Source organism: Pseudonaja textilis, chromosome 1, assembly GCF_049901715.1.
Source record: "Pseudonaja textilis isolate UNSWEBS1 chromosome 1, rPseTex1.2, whole genome shotgun sequence".
Taxonomy (NCBI): Eukaryota; Metazoa; Chordata; class Lepidosauria; order Squamata; family Elapidae; genus Pseudonaja; species Pseudonaja textilis.
Window position 1 is genome coordinate 67079555 of NC_141990.1, and position 23468 is coordinate 67103022.

Below are 23468 nucleotides of genomic sequence, written 5' to 3' on the forward strand. Positions count from 1 at the left end.
TCTACCTAAAGCTGTACTCCCCTCCATCAATTATTGGGATGGAAAAACATTAGTAGAGTCTCCTGTCCTGACTTTCAATATTCCATATACAAAACTTATTTTCGCAATTATAAATGTTTTTATGAACCAATAATAATGTTATCTGGATGGGTTATAATTGCATCAAAAAGTACCACAGCAAGTAATGAAACATAACCAAGATATAAACAGATTTCTAGATTTAAAAATGCAGATGTTATAATGTCTTGGAAAATAAAATAAAAGAATTTTACTGCTGTAGGAAAAGAGTACAATGAAGTTGCAAGCAAATCTTTTTGAGCAGAGAGAGGCAATATAAAAATACAACAAACCTATTTTTCAGAACACATCTTTTTGAGTGCCAGGTTTCATCCATGGTTTTCCAGGTATAGCTTTGAAGGTTTCTCTTCTGAAATCCTGGAGATAGGGACCAATTAGACCAACAGCCTGGATCTATATAAGAGACTTTCCCATATTCCCTTAATAACTGGATCTAAACCATTTAGAAATTGATATTTTAAAATCAGTATTTTGAATTTGGTCTGGAAATAGGCTGCTATCTGACAAAGTATGTGTATTGTTAGACTGAAATGTCCAGATCTGTTTTCTCAACTTGCAGTTCTGTTTCAAGCAAACCAGCTTTTCTGGACTGTTTCCAAAAGCAGCAGCTACAAGGCATTGCAATAATCCAAGCACAAGATTATGGAGCATGATTTACCTAAACCAATTTATCTTGTTCTGAGTAGGCCTTAAATTAATAACAAAGGGTATTTAAAAATTAAATTAAAAATTAAAAACCAGCATGGGTTTGTTAAAAACAGATCATGACAAACTAATCTTATTTCATTCTTTGACAAAGTGACTAAATTAGTAGACCAGCAAAATGCTGTGGATATAGTATATTTAGACTTCAGCAAGGCAGTCGATCACAACCTACTTCTTGGTAAGCTAGAAAAATGTGGGCTAGATAGCATCACCACCGGATGGATTTATTACTGGCTGATAAACTGTACTCAATGAGATTTCCTTAATAGTACTACATCTACATGGAGGGAAGTAAGCAATGAGGTACCACAAGGTTCTTCTTAGGCCCAGTGCTCTTCAATATCTTCATAAATGGCTTAGTTGAGGGAATAGAAGCAGAACTCATCAGATTTGCAGATGACACTAAGCTGGCAGGAATACCCAACACCCTGGAAGACAAGCTCGGGATCCAAAAAGATATTGACAGACTTGAACAATGGGCCCTATCCAACAAAATGAAATTTAATGTACAGAAAAGCAATATTTTACATCTGGGCAGGAAAAATGAAAGGTACAAGTACAGTTTAGGTGAAACCTGGCTCAAAAACAGTAGAGAGAAAGGGACTTTGGTCCTAGTGGACAATCATTTAAATATGAGCCAGCAATGTGCAGCTGCCAACGAAAAAGCTATATAAGTATAAACAGTATAAACAGAACTTAGAACAAAATCACATGAAGTATTAGTATTATTTTATAAAGCCTTAGTAAGGCCGCACTTGGAATTCAGTTTTGGCCATCACATTACAAAATGTTGAGACTTTGGGGAAAAAAAGCGCAAAGAAGAGCAACTAAGATGATTAAAGGCTTGGAGACTAAAACATATGAAGAACAATTGTAAGATTTGGATTTGGCTAGCCTAGAGAAAAGAAGGACTGGAGGGGTGGGGACATGATAGCAATATTCCAGTATATGAGAGGTTGCCACAAAATGGCGGGGGGAGCGGCGTCAACCTATGTCCCAAAGCACCAGCGGGCAGGAAAAGAAACAACTAAGGAGAGAATCAACCTGGAATTAAGGAGAAACTTCTTAACAGTAAGGACAAATAACGAATGGAACAGCTTGCCTCCAGAAATTGTGGATGCTTCATCACTAGAGATTTTTAAGATAAGACTGGACAGCCACCTATCTGAAATGGTATAGGGTCTCCTGCTTGAGCAGGGGGTTGGACTAGAAGACCTCTAAGATCCCTTCCAGCTCTGTTCTGATTGATTGGATTTTTTCTTTGTGCTTCTTTGGGTGGGGGTATCCGTGGCCCACTGTACTGTGATTTTTGCCCTAGTTTAGTGGATATTTATTTATTTATTTATTTGATTTGTCAGTCGCTTACAAGATAATAGGTATAATTATAAACATAATTATGAATACATGAAATGGATACATATAAGAAAAGTAAAAAGAAACAATAGGACAGGGATGGCAGGCACATTGGTGCGCTTATGTACACCCCCTATAGACCTCTTAGGAAAGAGGTGAGGTCAATAGTAGACAGTCTAAGGTTAAAGTTTTTGTGGTTTGGGGAAGAAACTACAGAGTCAGGTAGAGTATTCCAGAAATTGACCACCCTGTTGCTGAAGTCGTATTTCCTGCAATCAAATTTGGTGCGGTTAACCTTGAGTTTGTATCTATTGTGTGCTCTTGTGTTGTTATGGTTGAAGCTGAAGTATTCATTGACAGGTAGGACATTGCAATGTATGATTTTATATACTAAAATTGGACCAAAGGTGGCGTAGTTCTAGGCTTTCTAGGTCTAGAATGTCAAGTCTGGTAGCATAAGGTATACTGCAATCAGTAGAGGAGTGGAGAACTCTTTTTGTGAAATATTTCTGGACTTTCTCAACTGTGTTAATATCAGATATGTAATGTCGGTTCCAGACTGATGAGCTGTATTCAAGTATTGGTCTAGCAAATGTTTTGTATGCTCTAATTAGTAGTGTGATATTACCAGAGAAAAAGCTATGTAGGATTAGGTTAACAACTCTTAATGCCTTTTTGGCTATGTAGTTACAATGGGCTCTAGCACTTAGATCATTAGAGATGAGTACTCCAAGGTCCATAATTTATAATTTATCAGTTTTCCTGCTTCCTCATATGGGGAGGGAGTTTAGTGTCAGAGCACATTCTGCAAGTTCAATCAAAGATATAAGGTAGTAGAACAGTAGTCTCTTTATAAAACAGTAGAAAACTGCTATCTGGGAGATAGCAAAATGCTACATAGTCCAGGGGAATGATACAGTGGAAACTGACCTTTTTTATGTGACATTTTTTAGTAAACTTAATGCTCCACAAAAGGATCCAAGACATATATGTCTAATGAGGATATTGTCTCTATCGAAGAAACACAATCTGAAAATGCCTTTACCTAGCTTGTGAAGTGCTGAGAGAGAAAGCACTAATGAATTATGGTTTCCTGTTACTACACTTCTTTGGGCAATGCAAATGGAAAAAGCACACATCTTTTCTGTAGGGGCAGTGGTAGATTTTGTGAAATGACCCCTACAATCTCAGCAAGCACATTAAGAAAGATTCCCACCCTCTTGTACTGTCTGAATAGCATTAGTTACATAAAGAACTTGGAAGAGTACTGACCTTTGGAAGAGCTATACAATTAGAATTGTATAATTCCATATATTTTTTTAAAAACCCTACTTTTTTATCTGTTTCTTGCAAACATGCAAATCTCTGCTTGTTTACCTGAAAGCAAGCCTCTGGGTATAAAATAATTTACTGATAGATGCACCACACTACACTGTATTAATGCTTCTAATATGTACTTGAAAGAGAGTACATTCAGTATTTATTTTTCTACTTTTTGAATGCAAAACATTTGGTTTTGGAAGTATAACAACAGTTTAATGTTGAAAAGATTTAATCTTTTCAACCTGTCTACAGTAACAAAAGCAAAACATTAGTCTGAGAAGAACAGATTATCCCAAAACAGTCCTAAAAAGGTTGTGTAAAGCAGGCATTATAGAGAAATATTTTTAACCTGGAAACCAGTAATAAAAATTATACAGTATTTTGCTTGAGAAATATGAAGGAACCTATTTTTTATATATATCTATGGAGAAAGCTGTTTTTGTTTTAAACAAGCTGCATTTCAGACAATAAATTGTAACAAGTTTAAACTAACTTAGCAAAAAACTAAAAATACACTAAAGTCCCTAGTGCTCATTTTATTTATTTCATTTTAATGTATGCTGATTAGTGTACATTAAAAATGGCATTAATGTTATTCTATTCTATTCTATTCTATTCTATTCTATTCTGTTCTGTTCTGTTCTGTTCTGTTCTGTTCTGTTCTAATGAGATGGGGTGTTTTATCTGTTTTAAGGAGTGGAGATCATTCAGAACACTAATAGCAGATTCCAAAAAAGTATGGCTGACATTGAAAATATGTATCTAGCTATGATTAAATTCTTGTAGCAAATATGTACTTTTAAAGGAATTTTTGGTATAATAATCACCTTGTTCAAAAAAGTGCACACCACTGAGGGTTTAATGCTGAACTGGATCATAAAAAGCAAGCAAGCAGTTGATCAGTTACACAACAAAACAAACTGGAAAGGGAAGATTGATCGGAAATTACCTGTCAAATGGTTTATAGTGAGCATTTTCAGTATTAATATTGAACATTTTCAGTGCTAATATTTTTTATTTAAAAATAGTCTCCATCAATTCTATGAAACAGGTGCGAACTTCTCATCCCTCCATCCGGGCTCAAATAATGCTATTAGACAGCACAAATGACAAACAAATTTGCATGGCTTGATCAACATATGGCACCATTCTTTAGGAAATTTTAGGATTATATTGGTGAAAATTAGGTCATCTGAAACAAGAATTTGACCTCAATCTGGCCAAGATCTATTTACCCTGATTTTTGTGCTAATCTTCATACAGTATTAGGATAGAAGCATTATACCACATGATTATATTGCACTGAGAATATTGTAACCAGTTATTAAGAAAAAAGACAAAAGCTACCACCCTAAACACATTTCTCAGATGATTAATGTATATGAGTTATCAACCACTTCTGATCCTTATTTGCCACCTTCTAGAACAGGGCTGTCAAACGTGCGGCCCATGGGCCAGATGCATCACACACTGGCCATGCTCCATCCCTGGTTTAGCAAAGGAGGAAAAAGTTGTGATACATCATGTGATGACAATGTGTTGTTGTAAGTTTGACAACCTTGTTCTAGTGTTTACATATTTGTTTATTGGGAGCCCTCCAGCCCTCGAATTTCCTGCAGGCCATGGCAACATTAACAAATTCATCCAAAAGCTGTTCGTCTTGTTTTTTGTTTTATTTTATTTAATCTTTTCCTAACTGTTATCCAAAACTCCTTAAAGTTATTTTTTAAGACAACTTGTTGCATTATTTTATTTATTTTTTTTTATTTATTTATTTTTGTCAATTGCTTACAAGATAATAGGTATAAGTAAAAACATAGGCATGAATACATGGATACATATAAGAAATATAAAAAAAGAAAAGAAAAGAAACAATAGCACAGAGACGGTAGGCACGTCCCCCTTGTAGCCGAGGAAGGAGTGAGGTCAATAGCAGACAGTCTAAGGTTAAAGTTTTTGGGGTTTGGGGAAGAAACCACAAAGTCAGGTAGAGTGTTCCAGACATTGACCACTCTGTTGCTGAAGTCGTATTTCCTGCAATCAAGTTTGGTGCAGTTAACCTTGAGTTTGTATCTATTGTTTGCTCTTGTGTTGTTATGGTTGAAGCTGAAGTATTCATTGACAGGTAGGACATTGCAATGTGTAATTTTATATACTATATTTAGATCAGACTAAAGGCGGCATAGTTCTATATTTTCTAGGTCTAGAATTTCAAGTATGGTGGCATAAGGTATTCTGCAATGAGTAGAGGAGTGGAGAACTCTTCTTGTGAAATATTTCTGGACTTTCTCAACTGTGTTAATATCAGATACGTGATGTGGGTTCCAGACTGATGAACTGTATTCAAGTATTGGTCTAGCAAATGTTTTGTATGCTCTAGTTCTTAGTGTAATATTACCAGAGTAAAAGCTACATAAGATTAGGTTAACAACTCTTAATGCCTTTTTGGCTATGTAGTTACAGTGGGCTCTAGCATTTAGATCATTAGAGATGAGTACTCCAAGATCCTTGACAGAGTTTGGATCATCAACAAGGTCTTGACTATTCGGCCTGTATTTTATTTTCTGATTTTTTTTGCCAATATGTACGACAGAGCATTTATTTGTTGAGATTTAGAATTGCCATTTGTTTGACCTTTCTGATACATAGTCAAGGTCTTTTTGAAGGGTAGCAGTATTGTCTGTGGTATTGAATAGCTTTACATCCTCAGCGAAGAGAACACAGTTGCTCTTGATATGATCACAGAGGTCATTTATGTAGAGTATGAAAAGAGTTGGTCCTAGAACACTGCCTTGGGGGACACCACTATTGACAGGTACAGAATTTGATAGGACACTCCCAATTTTGACCATTTGTTCTCTGTTTGACAGGGATGCTTCTATCCAGTTATGCAGGTGTCCAGAGATACCATAAGATTTTAGTTTTAGGAGTAGGTTGTCGTGTACCACTGAATTTACAGAAGTCTATGTAGATTGCGTCTATTGCTTTGCCCTGATCAAGTTGTGTAGTCCATATGTTTTTGCAGTGTAAGAGTTGCAGATTACAGGATAGTTTTTTCCTGAAACCAAATTGTTTATTAAAGAGTAGGTTGTTTGTTTCTAAGTGGAAGATGATGGATTGGTTAATAATTGATTCCATGACTTTACAGGTGACGCAGCATAAAGAGATTGGTCTGTAATTTTCAACTAGGCTGGGGTCTCCCTTTTTGAAGATGTGGATGACCGTGGCTAGTGACCACAGTTTCAGCAAGGAGCTGGTCCTGAAAGGTTTTTCAAAGAGTATGCTTAGAGGTTCGGCTATGGCAGTGGATAGCTTTTTTAAGAAGTAGGCACATATTCCGTCCGGTCCAATAGATAGAGATGGTTTTAGATTACATAGTGCTTTTTCAACATTGTCTTCTGTAAAATCAATATGTATTACATCATTGTAGTTGTCTGTGGTTCAACTAGGAAATACTGGGCATGATTCATTGCTGTTTACAAATACTGAGCTAAAGAATGTGTTAAAGAGGTTGGCTTTAATAGTGTTGTCGTTGCAGTCTTTATCATTAGGTCCTTTCAGGGGTGGGATGGACCTTGAGTCTTTTAGTTTGTTGTTTATAAAATTGTAGAAAGCGCAGGTGGAACTGGTGTGTAGAAGGTTTTCTTCTTGTTTAATGTGATAATTGATGCATTCAGTTTTTATCTGGTGGCATAAATTTTTGTATCGGCTTTTGGAGTTGGCAACGTGACCAGATTTGTTTTTCTGCCAAAGTGGTTTCTTTTTGGATTGAAGCTTCCTTATTGTTATGGGTAATTTGTTTTTTTCTGGTTTGGGAGTTGTTAATGGTACATATAGTTTGATGACTCTTTTGACTTCAAGTAAATATATGTTGTAATGGTCTTCTACAGTATAGCATCCACTGAATAGAAATTGCCAATCACGGGATGAGAGATCATTGTCTATAAGATCATAGTTGCCTTGTTTGAAGTTATAATTGGGGATTCTGTCATTTTGTGTGGATGTATGTTGAGACAAAAGTCAATCATGTTGTGGTCACTGTTGGAAAAGGGTTCTTTAATTTGTATTCCATAAATTGAATTCAAACTATTGCAGAAGATGAGATTGAGGCAGTTGTTAAGTCTAGTGTTGTTGGTTACTAGTTGTTCTAATCCCAGATTTGTTACTGCATTGTAGAAGGTTGCATGTATGGGTTCAGTTGTACATTTGTTAAGGGTCCAATTAATATGAGGTAGATTGAAGTCACCAAGAAAGATAAAAGCATGTGGGTAGGATGCTGCCCATGTTAGTTGTGTATTTAGCTTGTTTGCATGTTCGATGTCATAATCAGGGGCTCTGTAACATAGTAAGAACCGAAATGTGATATTTAAGGACAGTTCACAGATGATGGTCTCAGGAAGAGCAAGCTTCTGGGTAACTTGGATGTTTTTAGATGTAGGGACTTTTTATAGAAGATAGTAACACCACCTCCTCTATGGATTTCACAATCTGATCAGTAAACATGATAGTCTATTACTGTGGTAATGGAGTCAGGGAGATATGCATTGAGCCATGTTTCACAAAAAAATATAATGTCGAATTTAGCCATATTTAGTAAGAGGAGAAATTCAGGTATTTTATTCACAAGGCTTCTTGCATTGAGTAGCTTGCATTTAAGGCCAGTTGTGGTTGGAGTAACGGTAGTTAGGGCCATGCGTGCCAAGTTTTGAGTGATGTTGGATTGGATGGGGTGGGGTTGGATGCAGAGTTGTGGGTTATGTGACTTTCTTTTGATTCAGTCAGCTCGGTAGTCAATGTATAGGTCCTTTTCTCCATTGTCTAGACGGTTTTTGAGTTCTGCGCGGAGTTCACAGGAGTGGATTCTTTGCAGTATGGATAAGTCTGGTCTTGAGCAAAGTTTTTTGTGGTTGGGACTGGTTTTTGCAATGGCGTTTATTGTATGAATGAATATGTGTTTGCTGGACTCATTTTTGCATACAACTCTACAAACTCTTGGGGCCACAGAGCTGCCATTGTATTTATACCTAGGGCCATCTCTGGTTATTTCAATGATATCTTCAGGAGAGATGTTTGTTGTATTTGAGTTGCTTATGATATCGCGAACTTTGGTGATGACGTCTGATTCGTTGGTGTCTTTGAGACGTTTGGACGTTTCTGTTTACATTCCATGATGTATTTGATGAGTAAGGGGATATTATTTGTGGAATTATTTGAAGGGATAGTAATTGTTTGTGGCTGTGGTTTGGTGGTTATTTTTGGTTGTAGTTGTGATTGTAGTTGAGGTAGTGGTTGTGGTTGTTGTGGGATTTGATTTTGAGCTGATAGGTACTCACTTATCTATGCTGTATTTTTTTTTTTCAAGAGAGATTAGGTTTGCTTGTATAGTTGTTTCAAAACGTGTTGCTAAGTGTTCTTCTATTGAGTGAATGGGTGATTCTATGCTTTCAACTCAGGTAGGGTACTCAGTTTGTTTAGCTTAGAAAAATATGATGGACATAGATAAAAGAATGTATCTGAATTTTTAAGCATATCAGCTAGGCTTTTGTTTGCGTTTAAGCAGGCAGGGTTGTCACATAGGTGGCATTTGATGTAAATTTCGCTTTCATTGATTGTTTCAAGACATCTGAAACATGTGCAGGAGTCTGGGAGGTCATTGGTAGAGATATTTTTCTTTTGTTTTGGTTTGGAGTTTTTGACTGGCATGGTCAATGGCAATAGTACACTAAACAATTACAACAGCTAGTTAATGTGATAGGTAGACAGTTACTTAATGAATGTTGGTAATTAATAAATGTTAATTGATATGTTAGAGAACAAATCAAAAGTAAAGTTACTTATTACTAAAAATCAATCAATCAATCAATTAGTTATTCAAATCACTCTAATCAAATAATTTTGCTAAGCAACAAACAGCCTAATTTATTACAGTAATTACTAAACACACTGGTCAATTAAATTCACTAAATCACTGATTTTACTAATCAGATATTCAGTAATTACACTATATGGACTAAACACTCAATCATACTAATCAATAAAACAATAAATCAATTAATTATTTTATAAAAATTAATTATTTTAAAGAAATTGATTTGGAGATATCATTATCTAATCTTTGATATAGGTCTTGAGGTAGAAAGTTATAAGTTTTGAGATAATAAAAGTAATGAAGTAGTATTGAGAGTCAGTAAGTAAAGGGTTATTGCTTTGCTTAGCTGTTGCTGATATCTGAGAATAGGTTTATAACCCCTAATAAACTGGCAGGAGTCCTCTTTTCCTGGGCTGGAGAAACAGCAGTTTCTTTGTGTCAAACAGGTTTTAACCTATTGAAGCTGTTTTCCTTTTTCCTCTTGAAAACAATCAGTGAGCAAGGGTTTACATTCTCTTTCTTGTTTTGAGATTGAGTTTTTGAGATAGTAAAAATGCAAAGATGCTGAAGGGGGGGATCTCTGGCCCCTGCTTCAGCAGAGATAAACAGAACAATTCACAGGGAGGCAACAGGAAACTTTTTGTTTTTGTTTTCCCTTGATGAATGGGATTTCTGGCCCCCTCCTAGTCAATTTAAATACACTTTCAAAGCTTGTGGCTTTTAAGAGAAAGAGGCAAGTAGATAGTTTTGCACTGGCAATTCGAACAGTTTATATTTTTACTATGTAGACTCAGATTTGTATTGAGCATTCACTCCTGGCTTCAATATACTTCTGCTTCTTTCACAGGAAATAAAATTGCTTCCAATCATCACAGGAGTTCAGTTATAACAATACTTCCCTACTTATTGGGAGTCCAAAGTTACTGTCCTTTTAAAGAGGGCATCTGGATTAGCAATTTGGTGAAGAGGGAAGAGTGGGCGGCGGGGGCGGAGCAGTCTGCTTCACACCCTGGCTGCAAACCTCTGAAGACTGACTCACAGCTCCCGGTGCTCACCGCCCTGCAAGGATGGGATGAATCTCACTATCTCACTCCCCTGCAAGGATAATCATAGAGCCCCCGGTACTAGCGAGTCCCACTGCCTTACCTTCTAGTAAGGATGGGTTGAATCGCAGATCGTTGAGCACTTTTGAATAGAGCGCTTTTGAATTTAGCACTTACTGAGGAATGAGTTCTTTTCTAGCATGCTGGTCAAGGATGGGAAGAATGGGAAATCTCCGAGTACTTTTGAATTGAGTGTTTACTGAGGAATGGAGCTCTTTTGTAGACTATGTTCTTAAGAGTATTGTGGGACCTAAAGTCTTCCTTTAGATTGGCATAAATGAATAAAATGTCTGGTCTAGGAAGTGAGGGAGAGTTTTTAAAAAGTGCGAGCAGTATTTGAGTCTTTCAACTCATCTGTCAGCCTTCAAGAATCCTTCTGCTATATTTCATATTATTACTGTTTCATATGTTTTTATCCAACATTATTAATTCTTAATAAACAAACATAAACAAACAAAACACATAACATAAAGACATAAAACTTCTTTTTAGAAAGCGGCTTAACCCCGGGTTACAACTTTTTGTACAGACATAAATCAAATTCATGCTCACCTTATATACTATTTCATATCTTATTTAACATTCTATATTTTCTATATGTCTTCTCCCCCTCTTTTCACTCTCTTAATTCTATTTTATTTATTTAATCTCAATTTAAATCATTATACTTGTATCTTTTGTCTGTTCTTTTTCAATTATCTATTTATCTTTTCTCTTTAATACAAACTTTTTCCTGTAATCACTGGTTGAAGTATGACACCTTTCTATTTTTCCCCCAAATTTAACACTTAAAATAATACATAATTTCCATTCTGATTCTGCTTAGTACATTCTACATAACATTTTAAAATAAAAAACATAATAAGCTTATAGTATGGTAAAAACAATGTTCCATAACAAATTAATTAATTAAACTCTATTATTAAATCTTAGACATTTTACACATTCTCTACAATGTTCTATTAACACATGTTATTCCAATTTTCTAACTCTATTTCAAATACAAATACTACAATACAATCTTATGTACTTTTGCAGAATCTCTTTTTAGATTATATTTTACCCTTTATCTCTGAAAAAAACCTGTTTTTTAACATCTTGTTTTAAGCCTTTATAACTTCTCTTCACTTTTTCCCTTCCTTCCTTGTCAAATCTAGCCTTTTTACACCCCCCATCTCTCAATCTCCACCCTCTTAGTCTCCCCTCTCTTGTATTCCTCTTTTCTGTTGCTTTCTGACATTATATCGATTTTTCACCTTATTTTTCCCTTTCTTGGTTGTTTTTTTAGAACTTAAATTCTCCATTTTCTTTTCCTTTTTTCCCTTTTCTTCCTCAATTAAAATTATATGTCCACTAAAGATGGCTGCTTCTTCTTCATCCCAACCTTCTTGTTGTTGCATTTCCTGATAAGTAGAAATCGCCATTTCTAAGAAGAGAAAAATAGATCCAAAAGAGCCCTTGCCTTCTTGTTCCTCTTCTTTTAACTTTTCAAATTCCATTTTCAATTCTTCAATAGATACCATTGTGAATTTTTAAAAAAAACAATCCATTTTTTTTTTTTAGTCTTTCAAAAGATAGTTTACAAAAGTCCCAAAGTCATCAAGCAATCAAAATCAGCACAAACTGTTTCATTTAGCACTTTCTTCTTTTAATACTTTCTCTTCCTGGGGTAGAATTCAATTACACAATTCCAAGGTAATTTTTTGAAGTTTTATTGCAATTTAATCTCTGATCTTATAAGCTCCAAGCAGTCTCCTTCAACAAATATTGGTATAAATCATTTACCTCTCTTCCTTCCCACTTACAGCAAAAAGATTTTAATTTTTAAATGTCAATGTTTAGAAATCTAATGTCCCCTTGGCTTTAATTTTCAAAGTTAGTTACCTTCTGCTGCCAAAGTGGGTATTTCTGATTTCCATCTGCTATCTCCGTAGGGAAGGAAAGTGAGGAGAAAAAAAAAAAAGCTTCCGCTTTCACTTTCAACTGCAGCTTTACGATCTTCTTGGGAACCAATGTATCACTTAAAGAGCCAAAGTTCCAGGGTATTCAGATGTTGCTTGTCATCCCGGTTCAGCCAAAAACTTTCACTTTCTCAACCTCCTCCTGCACAAAACTTGTCTGACTGAGAGGTTCTTTGTGGTGGCCATTGCTGACTGCCACTCCACCGCCTTTGGAAAAGGGAGTTAAGCTGGCTGGGGAAGGGGGTTGCGATGCCTCCAGACCCCTGCCCGGATCTCCCCTATCTTCAGTTATCCCTACAGGATAACTAATAGCCTCCAAATCCGGCTGGATCGGAGGCACTCCAGCAGCGAGCACAGCAGGGATCGCGCACAAACGTGAATTCCTGCCACCTCCGAAGCCTGACAAATCAGATGAAATATAGTAATATGAAATAGATGAAAGTATAAGTTTAATGAATAAAATTGAACAGAAGTAGAGGAAAAAACAGTGAGAAGTTGGAAAAAGAGTAATAAGATATGAAATTGAATACATAAGATGTCTATTAAATTGTGGTTGTATGGAAATGTGATAATTTGGAATTATATTGTACTTAAATAAGATGTTTTATTTGTTTTGTTAAGCAGCTCTTAGAAAAGTTGTTCTATGTTCTTACATTTTATGTTTTGTTTGTTTGTGTATTGTCTTTGAAAATTAATAAAATTTGTTTTTTTTTTAAAAAAAAGAATCCTTCTGCTTGTCTTTCCGGCTGCCATAGAAACGGAGGGAGGGAAGATTAATTAGACTTTGTGGGGTGTGGTGGGGAGAGTGCTGGAAGCTTGAGATGGTGCACTGTAAAACTTGGGAAAACTTTCTTGATTATGCTTACTTGCTTACTGCACAGCTGTAGCCTCTTATTTATCCAGGCCAAGGTCAACCATCCTGGTGATCCAGATGTCTCAAACACCACCTGAAGATGCCCCACATGCCCCAGTTTGAACTATTGGGGGTGGGAACATTGGCATAATTTTCTATATGTGATTTTTGCGCCTATTGCCTCAGACCTTATATTCTTCTGATGCTACCATATCAATTTTCATTAAAAGTCCTTTTCTCTAAATCAATGGAGCCTAAGGTGTTCTTTCTTGGATTTTCTACACTATGGTGTAGAAATTCTCCTTTTTCCCTCGTGAAAATACGAGTCCATTCAATTTCTCTGTAAATCTCCTTATATTCGGGTTGTTGGTGTGAGCTCCAAGCTTGGCAATTCGGTACAAATGTTTTGTCACCATTTGAGGAGACATCGTCAATGTGCTTTGAAACACTTGCAACCAAATTGCCAAGTTTGGAGCTCAGACCAACAGCCCAACTACCAACCTAAGCTACTTATATTCAGATACATTTCAACCTCCTTATATTCCTTTAGTCTTCCTTGAATAAGTTCCCCTTGATCTGTATAATTGGAAAAGTCACTGAACGAATGGTTGTAAGTCGAGGATTACCTGTATTGACAGTGGGAGACTGTATCAAAAAGGTCTTCTTCAAATGAGCTCTTCTTTTACCAGGTCTTGGTCTTTACTCTTCTTTTCTTTTACAATTCTAATACTTCTCCAGGTTTTAACTGGGAATATGAATAACTTGAATTTTGCCTTATTAAAATTATTAAAATTAAATAAAAAATACAGCCAGCTGCACAATTAAAGGGAGAAATGTATGTGGAGAATTCACAACTCCAAAGAATTGCCAACTATAATAAATTTCTCGTCTTGCATATTACAACACTAGCCAAGGAATAATTTGTATGACAAATCCCTAGCATCTGTTTGCCTAGAATGGGAAGCCTGCACTGATATGATAACTCAGCTGAGCCATTTTAAGCACTGTAATTGCAACTCTAGGCAAAGTCATGGTAATTGCCTTTGGATCAGGACTGGAAACAGTAGGGATCAGGAAGTAAAGTTTTGCTTCTGAAAATGGGTAAAATCAGACTTGTTTTCCTTTGGAGTTTGGCAGGAAGCCTTTTCTGAGGTGTCTGTTCAAGCCAATTCAATTCATCCAGGAATAACATATTCACATAGCCTAGAGGAGTATCTAGAAGAGAAACTGGCTTCATCCCCAAAATGTGGCTAGAGAAGTTCTTGCACATGGCAGTTTCGTTCTTGCTTATGAATAGAGAAATCAAGTATATCTTTTGGAAGAGTAGAAAGGAAATACAAGACGTACAATTGATGGTATAAAAAGGAGAAAATTTTCTCATATTAAGGCAGGCTCTTGAATCAACTTACTGAAGAAAAAAATGTTCAGTTCTTAGATCCATTTTGTAATTCTGATTTAGGTATCTTTTCAGCCTCCTAGATTAACCATTTTTTCTGCATAATGTTGCACTAGTTGTGTCTTAAAGTTATGAAGGAAGCAGAAATCGTAGCATTAATGAGGAAGTACTTATCAAAATATAAACAAAAGTCTGATAATACACTTGCAAAGCAACTGATGGACCACAGTAATACATAGTACGGCTGATGCCAATTCATATTTTTTTCAAACTTGAATCCAAAGCCTCCAATACAGGAAACACAATGTTGCTAGCCAATCAAGACAAAAAAAGCTACAAAACAGACAGAAGATATTAGAAACACCAATCAAGCAGAACACAGCAAACTCAAAGACCAATAAACACAGACCAAGACTCCCAACCAATCAGGATGAAGAAAAAACCATTCTGGCAAAGCAGTAGGCTAGCACCAAATTTAAAACAGACATGGCTGTGAAAGTCTGACTCACAGACAAACACTATACAGAAGCCTGATGATGGCAGATGAGATTTTGCCGAAACGTTGCTACAACTTTAAAAGCACAACTACAATGATGTGGGAAAATACCCGAACGAAGCTGAATGCCATACATGTAAGTACCCGCGAAAACTTAAGAATATATTGTTTGGGTATTTTCCCACGTCATTGTAGTTGTGCTTTAAAAGTTGTATATATACACACCCAACCAGGCACCCAGATGAAACCTAGCTTCCTAACAAATGATAGCCGTCCATTTACTTGGAGCCAAGCTGAACTAAAAGCCTCCAATACAGGAACACAATGTTGCCAGCCAATCAAGACACACAAAAAGCCACAAAACAGACAGAAGATATTAGAAACACCAATCAAGTCAAGCAGAACACAGCAAACTCCAAGACCAGTAAACACAGACCAAGACTCCCAACCAATCAGGATGAAGAAAAAAAAAACCATTCTGGCACAGCAGTAAAATTTTCATGGGACACCCTAGATGCATCACACTTCAAAATTGTGCCAACCCCTAACTAGAAGACGTATAGGAGAAGTATCTTTCTCATTTTCTTTTGAGGTGTCTTCATGTATTGTACAAACTATGTATCTTGGTTTTTTTCCCCTCTTGGGCCCAAGTTACCTTGTATAGCATAGATTACAGTGTTCTTATTCTTAATCTTCCACTTCCTAAAAAAAAAAGATTAATCCACTTAGATGCTTTTTCGAGCGGAGAGGGATACTTTCTCAAATTCTTTTTTTTTTAATGGAAAAGGTTTTGAAATGTTATGTGGACCTTAAGCCACCTTTATCAAAAAAAGAAGTTATGTAAGCCAGGGTCCCTTGTATTTTGTTTCAGAGTTATTTTCAGGTTTATTGAACAAATAGCAGTGCAAATCTGAAAACAGAATCCCTGAACAGTATCAGAAGAATTTATTCCCTGAAACTAAACATATTTGAGACATTCTTAGAAAGGCTCACCACCCCTTTCATCATTTGTTTACAATATGCAGTTAATCAAACATGAATGCCTTGAGATCCAATTAGTTTCTTCATAAACACAATCTCTATAAGTGTATCCTGGTAAATGTGTACATTTAGCAATGAATGAGAGAAATTCAAATTAAATTTGGTCATTTTACAAAGCATTTGGTTATGTTAGGATTTTTCAATTCAATTCCCCATCTCTCACAAATGTTACAAATTCGAGCATGACAAATTTTGGATCTCTGCTAGAGCATCTCCTTGGCTCGAATTGTGGCATCTCTGCAACTGCTGTTTCCTCGGTGATTCTCCCCTCCCCCCATTTTGAAAATGTCAAATTCCCTTATTGGTTTCAGAACTATGGTTTTCTTTTTCTTCTCCATGGCAGATCTTTTGCACCTTCTGTACAGGTAGGATTTGTTGTCTTTTAAAAAGACAGAGTGCAATATTGCATTGTCAGAAAGGGTCTGGATGAAACTGATAAGAGATAAACAGACCAGTAGACAGGAAATGCTGAGGCAAAGCTAAGGAGCTAATATTTTACTCTGCAATTTCAGAACTCAGCAATGACCATTCAGGGAGAGAGAGGCAACCATGCTAAAAAAACAACACTTTTCTGATATGCCTGTTCAGTCAAAGCTTGACAAGCATTTCACCTTGTACAGCATAGATTACAGTATTCCTACTCTTGATCTTTTATCGTAATTCAGCTGTAGCAGATTCTAGGCAATCAGAATAGAAAATGGCTTTAGTACATAGTTTGGCTTCAGCACATTGTGGCTTTAGTACATTACTTAGTGAGAACATAATGATTTGCATTTGAATAAAACATACCTTTGTCAGAGATAACTAAATTTATCTGAATTTAGGACAATTTTGGCACCATATTGATCTGGAAAAAAATGTTTAGATATTTTTATATAGAAGAGAATGTGGCCCCTGTTACTACATATTCATTTAATCTAAAGATGCTAATTGTTTCTTTATGAAGCCAACTTTTTTAAAGGGAAAATAATATTCCTTTCGAGTACATAGAATAAAACAGGAAAAACTGAGATTAAATTCATTGGTAATACAGTTGTGGGTTTCTGTGAACTCAGATTTAATTTTGCAATGCAGAATAAATTCAAGAAAGATATATCTATATAGAATTATGCTCTCATTATGACTTTTAACTGTGTGAAACAGTGCATCATAGGCATCAATGTTTTAACCAAGGAACCTGAATTTACAGAATATGTCTAAAATCTGGGACCCATGATTCTGGAAGGAATTAGGGGAAGTTGTAACTGTTTCAGTGCTACTGGTTGCTGCTGAATTGCTGGGCTGCTTCTGTGATCACAGGATCTTCATTTTCTGTTAGGAATGTAAGTCACCTAACAGTTGGGTTGGAAATAGATAAACCAGAATAGACATTTTAATACTGTCTCTTTAAGGGAATGCTGAAATTGTAATTGGGTGTGGTTCCCCAAACGGCCATAAGATGGAGCCAGAAACTTAGTTTGTATGTCCTGTTGTTGATAGTTGCTAGTTGGTCGATGTTCTGATGTTTGCTGTTTTTGGTTCCTGAATTTTTTCTGTATTGACTATTGCTGATCATAGTTTTCTTGGATTTGATGTAAGTCTGTTACTGAACTGTTTATGATACTGGACTTTGTTTTTGGATTATCCCTAGACTGAATACTGACTGCTATAACCGTGTATGACTTGGACTGTTTGTTGGACTTTGCTTAACCGTTTACTGGAAGTAAAAACCTACATTTTACTATACAGTGTATCTGTGTGCTGGTTGTGTGTTATTCCTCACCACTCTCATTACGTCTCCCTGTGTGCAATCATTCTCCTAATGGGGAATTACCTCAACATTTTCAATATTTCAATTCAAGTTTTGTGCATCACATTATAAAAAAGATGTTGAGACTCTAGAAAAAGTACAGAGAAGAGCAACCAGGATGATTAGAGGACTGGAGGCTAAAACATAGGATGACCGGTGCAGAAACTGGGCTTGGCTAGTCTAGTAAAGAGAAGGACCAGGGGAGACATGATAGCAGTCTTCCAATATTTGAGAGGCTGCCACAGGGAGGAAGGGGTCAAGCTATTTTCTAAAGCTCCTGTAGGCCAGACAAGGAATAATGGATGGAAACTGAACAAGGAGAGATTTAACCTGGAAATAAGGAGAAACTTTCTGACAGTGAGAACAATCAACCAATGGAAGACCTTGCCCTCGGAAGTTGTGGAAGCGCCATCACTTGAGACTTTCAAGAAGAGATTGGACTGCCATTTGTCAGAAATGGTGTAGGGTCTCCCGCTTGGGTGGGGGGTTGGGCTAGATGACCTACAATGTCCCTTCCAACTCTGATTATCTGTTAGCTGTTAATATTCTGTGACAGTTTCCCAGCCTCTCTTGTAATCCCTCACTCCATTTCCCACCCAGCGGTAGTCATTTACTGTTGGGAAGAAAAGGGAAAGGAAGGAAGATTTCCTATGCTTCCTACCAAATGCCCACAAGTAAACTCAATGAGGAAACTGGCAGTTTCTTTGCTTTTGCTGCCATTTTTTTTTACCTGCCCTTAAGGCAGTTTTGTTTCTCTGTTTAGGTAAGGAAATACCTATGAAATGATCATCCTTCAGGTTATCTAGTAGCATTTATAGATGAAGTGCTTGTTTACTGAGAATCTATATTTGAAGGAGTTTCAGAAAAAGAGAAGAGAATAGTTTGCACACCTGTCAAAATGGTGTCTCGGTTTGTGTTCTGTAGGCATTGGTGGTGCTTGACAGAATGCCCTTTGAGGTGCCAATGATGGTGGTAGTGGTATTTGTGGTACCGGATTCATTGAGGTTTAAAAATATACTGATGGGCTGCACAGGGCTGCTTTTGGGCCTCATGCTGTGCAGTCCTGAACTAATTTCTTATGAAATCACCTTGTGGAGGATACATTCTCCAAGTTGAGACATTGGTGTGGAAATTTACACTTTTAAATCTCTGCATATTTATATTCCTTCCCAGCATTTGGTTTAAGAATACTTATTTTATAAGGAAATACATTTTACTTCTTGCTGAACTGGGTTTTTCTTTTATCTGTAGTTTTAGTCTGCTTCTAACCGGCCTGAATATTTTAGATGTTTGTTACCGTTAGTCTCTGCTTTGTAAATTGAAATTTATGCAGCATTCTGTGTTTAATTGATATTATTATGGTATAGTATCTTTTATCTGCATTATCCTCAGGTTTATAGAATTTTTCTTAAGCTGAATGAATACATAATATTGATGCTTTTAATGGTCTTAGCTCTGCATTGTTTTTTAATTAGCTGTTGTATTAATGGGTTAAGTTTGTTTTATTTTAGTTTGTTCCCTTGTATGCCTCACTTGGAGAACAATTTGTTACAGGAAACTATAAATAAGCAAATTCTTTGACCAAGTGTGAAAAATGGCAACTAGACACTAAAGAATATGAGAAGGAAGAGTTTTATTGCTCAAGGTTACAATCTTTCCTTTGGAAAGGAGATGGGCAGGGTTTTACAACTTGATTCAAAATTATTTGCAAAGTGTGCAAATGTAGTTTGAGTTGGCATTTGACTCCCACGTATATTGATATCAAAAATACATTGAAATATCATCAGTCATAATGGATGTGTGAGTGTGTGAAAAGGGAACATCCTTTGTTCTCTTACATTTAAAAGAAGACTGCTTTGTCTTGATCAGAAAGGAAGACTGAACCATATCACAGTAGCATTTCTGCAAAAAATACACATATAAATAACACGCAATAGAGTTTGGAATACTTTCTGGGAAGCTGTCATTCAAATTAAAATCTCTTCAAAGATGAGTTATGTTTCATTTTTTTTTCATCCTTGGCATTTTTTAAATGTACATTGAAAGCTGACCGTTTTTGGTATAACGTCTACATTTTTAGTGTCAAAGGGCTTATCTGAGAATTTCCCCCAAACCTAGTTAACCCAGGCCTTTCATGAGAAATCTTAATTTTCCAGGTTTCAAGTATCAAAAATGCTACGTTTAATTGAAAAAATTAAACATAGAAAAAATTAAACATTATCATAGAAATAGAACCACATGTATAACATCTGGTGCCATAGTTATGTATGAATGAGCAAATCATTTAAGAATTCAACAAAGTGGTACCCAAAATTATTAATTGAGAATTGTTTTGTTAAGTAATCAAACAAATACTTACTACTATATTCAATACATTGATCTTTGAAGAAGAATGTATGTATGTTTAAGTGCTATTATTTGAAATTGTTATTCAATGTTGGGTACAGAATAGTTTTTAATAACATTAGATAATATTATTAGCTTGGTAAATAAACTTTTTTTTCTTAGCTTCATTCCTGCCTCCTCCTTCAGTTTACAGTATCATCAAAGCTGTATTTATGGACAATTCTCATGAGAGCTTTGACCTTGAGTGTTAATTGCCAGTATAGTGTTTAAAGTCTTGGATTTGGCTCAATATAGTCATTAAAATCTTGGATTGGAAAAATACTGATTCAAGTCAGCACCTGACTGTGGAGGTTACTTGGCTTTGGCCAAGTTACTGACTTTTTATCTAGATTTTTTTTACAGCTTTCTCCATAGCTTTTTTCATTAATAGCATGATGATTCATTTTAGTGGAGATTCCTGTGTATGTTGTTTTAAGCTCTCAAGAGAAAATGTAGGATATAAATGTAATTATCAGTCAGTCAATCTATCAGAATAATTAAGATTCAGGACAGATAAAAATCTGTTTCTTGGTACAAAAAATAGTTATCTTAGAATTGATGCCACAAGATGTGGTAATGGCCTCTAACTTAGATGGTCTTAATTTAGCTATTATTAGTTATTGTTTATGAAAGCTATATATAATTGCAATATTAGTGGTTATTGTCCTCACTTAGGCATTTAGTTTGGTCACTGTGGCAACATGGTACTAGATCAACTCAAGACACATCCAGTCTGTTTACTACTCAAGAACATAATATATTTATTTGTTCCTTTTTTGTCCAGATGGAAGATGTCATAGCTCGTATGCAAGATGAGAAAAATGGGATTCCTATTCGTACAGTCAAAAGCTTTCTCTCCAAGATTCCCAGTGTTTTCTCTGGTAAGATTCAAAATACAGTGTGTGCTTCATTGGGTACTGGAAAAAATACATGAGAACAATGATAAACTAGAAAATTAGTACAGTCAAAATTAAAAATAATGACTATAAGTCTGTAGTAATTTAAAATGAAGTTTCATTGGTCGCGTATACTGTAAGCTCCATGCTGTGTCAGCACATTATTTTGTGTAAGCATTTGGACTATATTCTATGTTTCCCCTGCCTCCATCAGTTTCTTCTTTGGAAGAAGACCTGGAGCTTCTCAAGAAGCTATGTGTTTCTGGAACATTAATATTGACAAGTGGCTTTTCCTCAGAAAATAGAAAAATAAAAATAAATAAAAAAGACAAGTACAAAGAAGGAGTTTCTGATGTTTTTGACAATGGATTAAAATGCATTTAGATTTTACCTTCTTTCTTTAAAGTTACATCATAATTTCTTTCTTCCATTTCTATTGTTACTGTCAAACCTATCATTGTAAATTTATTTTTTTTCATGAAAAAGTTCATAAGAAGATTCACTTTTGTTATTTTTCCATTTCTCTTACTGTTGGCAGTATAGCTCTACTTTGTAAACACTAATAAGCAAGTTCTTAGTTATCTAAAAAATACAAGTTTTTAAAAAGATCTATGGCTTTCAGAAAAATAACTTCCCATCATATTAAAAATATTTTTTTTGCTAATTTAACTTGAGTCATTTTAATATCATTATCAGAAGTTTTATCTTTTTTGTGGAAAAATTATTCTTTTCCAATCTTCCATTAAACCCCAATTTCCAAATGGTTAACTAACTAATACAACTAATAATATTAGTATAAAGGAATTAATCGATAATTCCTTGTTGTTCCTCCTGGAGCATATATTCCTATTATCAAAGTCCTGGCCCCATGCTAAATAGCTTCAACCCCAAAACACACACACACACACACACACACACACACACACACACACATATACAGGTCTTGGCATGTTTGGGTCTTTTCCCGTGTAAGATTGAGAGCATCTTGACAAGGTCCCACTTGCCATCTTCAGGATGCTTTCAGCTTCATGCTTGTGCGAGCAAAGCGTGATCGGAACTGCCATCTCCCTATATATACTGGTGGGGATGCTTTGCTCGCACAAGCACGAAGCCGAAAGCACCAGCCTGAAGATGGCAAGTGGGACCTCGTTAAAACGTTGCCAAGATGCTTTCAATCTTACACAGGAAAATACCCAAACACCTGCATACCTGTACCCGTGAAAATCTAGGAATATATATATATATATATATATATATATATATATATATATATATATATATATATATAGATCTTTGGTTGTTCGGGTTTTCTCCAGCGTAAGATTCGAAGTATCTAGGCAACGTTTCGATGAAGTCTCATTCATCATCTTCAGGCTTCTGTCTCCGGCTCTGTGCTTCTCAGAGTAATGTGAGATTGCAGCTGCTTCCTCCTTTTAACTGCTTTGGGACTTGATTGGGGGGGGACTTGGCTGTGTTCTGATTGGGTGGGGTGTGTTCTCATTGGTAGGGGTTTGGCTGTGTTCTGATTGGTTTGGGGTTGCCGTGTTCACGGCTAGCCCCCAACCAATCAGGCCAAACCAACCCATGAGAACAATCAGCCAAACCAGCCCAAGTCCCACCACTGGCAGTTGGAGGAAGGAAGCTGCATCTCACATTACTCTGAGCAAGGCAGAAGCCGAGAATGAAGCCTGAAGGATTCAGACTCAATCAGTTTGCCTAGATGCCGAATCTTGCTCTGAGGCAACCGAACAACAAGATCCACATACAAACTACCCGCGAGAACCTCAGAAAACATATATATATATATATATATATATATATATATATATATATATATATATATATATTTTTCGTAGATTTTCACGGGTATAGGTTATATCTTTGGTTATTCGGGTTTTCTCCCGCATAAAATTGGAAGTATCTTGGTGATGTTTCGAAGAAATCTCATTTGTCATCTTCAGGCTTGTGTCTTCAGCTTTGTGCTTCTGGGAGTAACGTGAGCTTGCAGCTGCTTCTTCCTTTTAACTGCTAGTGGGGGTGTGACTTGATTGGGTGCTTCACTTTTTATCTTTTCATGGAGTAGATTACATAAGGGTAACAGTAGAATAGACAATTTGATTGAGGAACAAAATGAAAGGAGCCAAACAGACAATACATGATGTCTAAAATCTCATTCTTCATGTATTAACTGCATGATGATTATTATGGGTGGTGGAGTGC

At 36.0% G+C, this 23468-nt stretch overlaps 1 protein-coding gene across 6 annotated transcripts in view; it reads left to right on the forward strand.

Annotated features, from left to right (window-relative positions):
- RGS7 (regulator of G protein signaling 7) overlaps nucleotides 1–23468 on the forward strand; it is a 173300-nt gene that overhangs the window by 64342 nt on the left and 85490 nt on the right. For all 6 annotated transcript variants that reach the window (XM_087937000.1, XM_087937016.1, XM_087937012.1 and 3 more), the window contains one exon: nucleotides 21137–21233. In XM_087937000.1, coding sequence (XP_087793126.1) covers nucleotides 21137–21233 — 97 coding nt within the window. The remainder of the gene's footprint in view (nucleotides 1–21136; nucleotides 21234–23468) is intronic.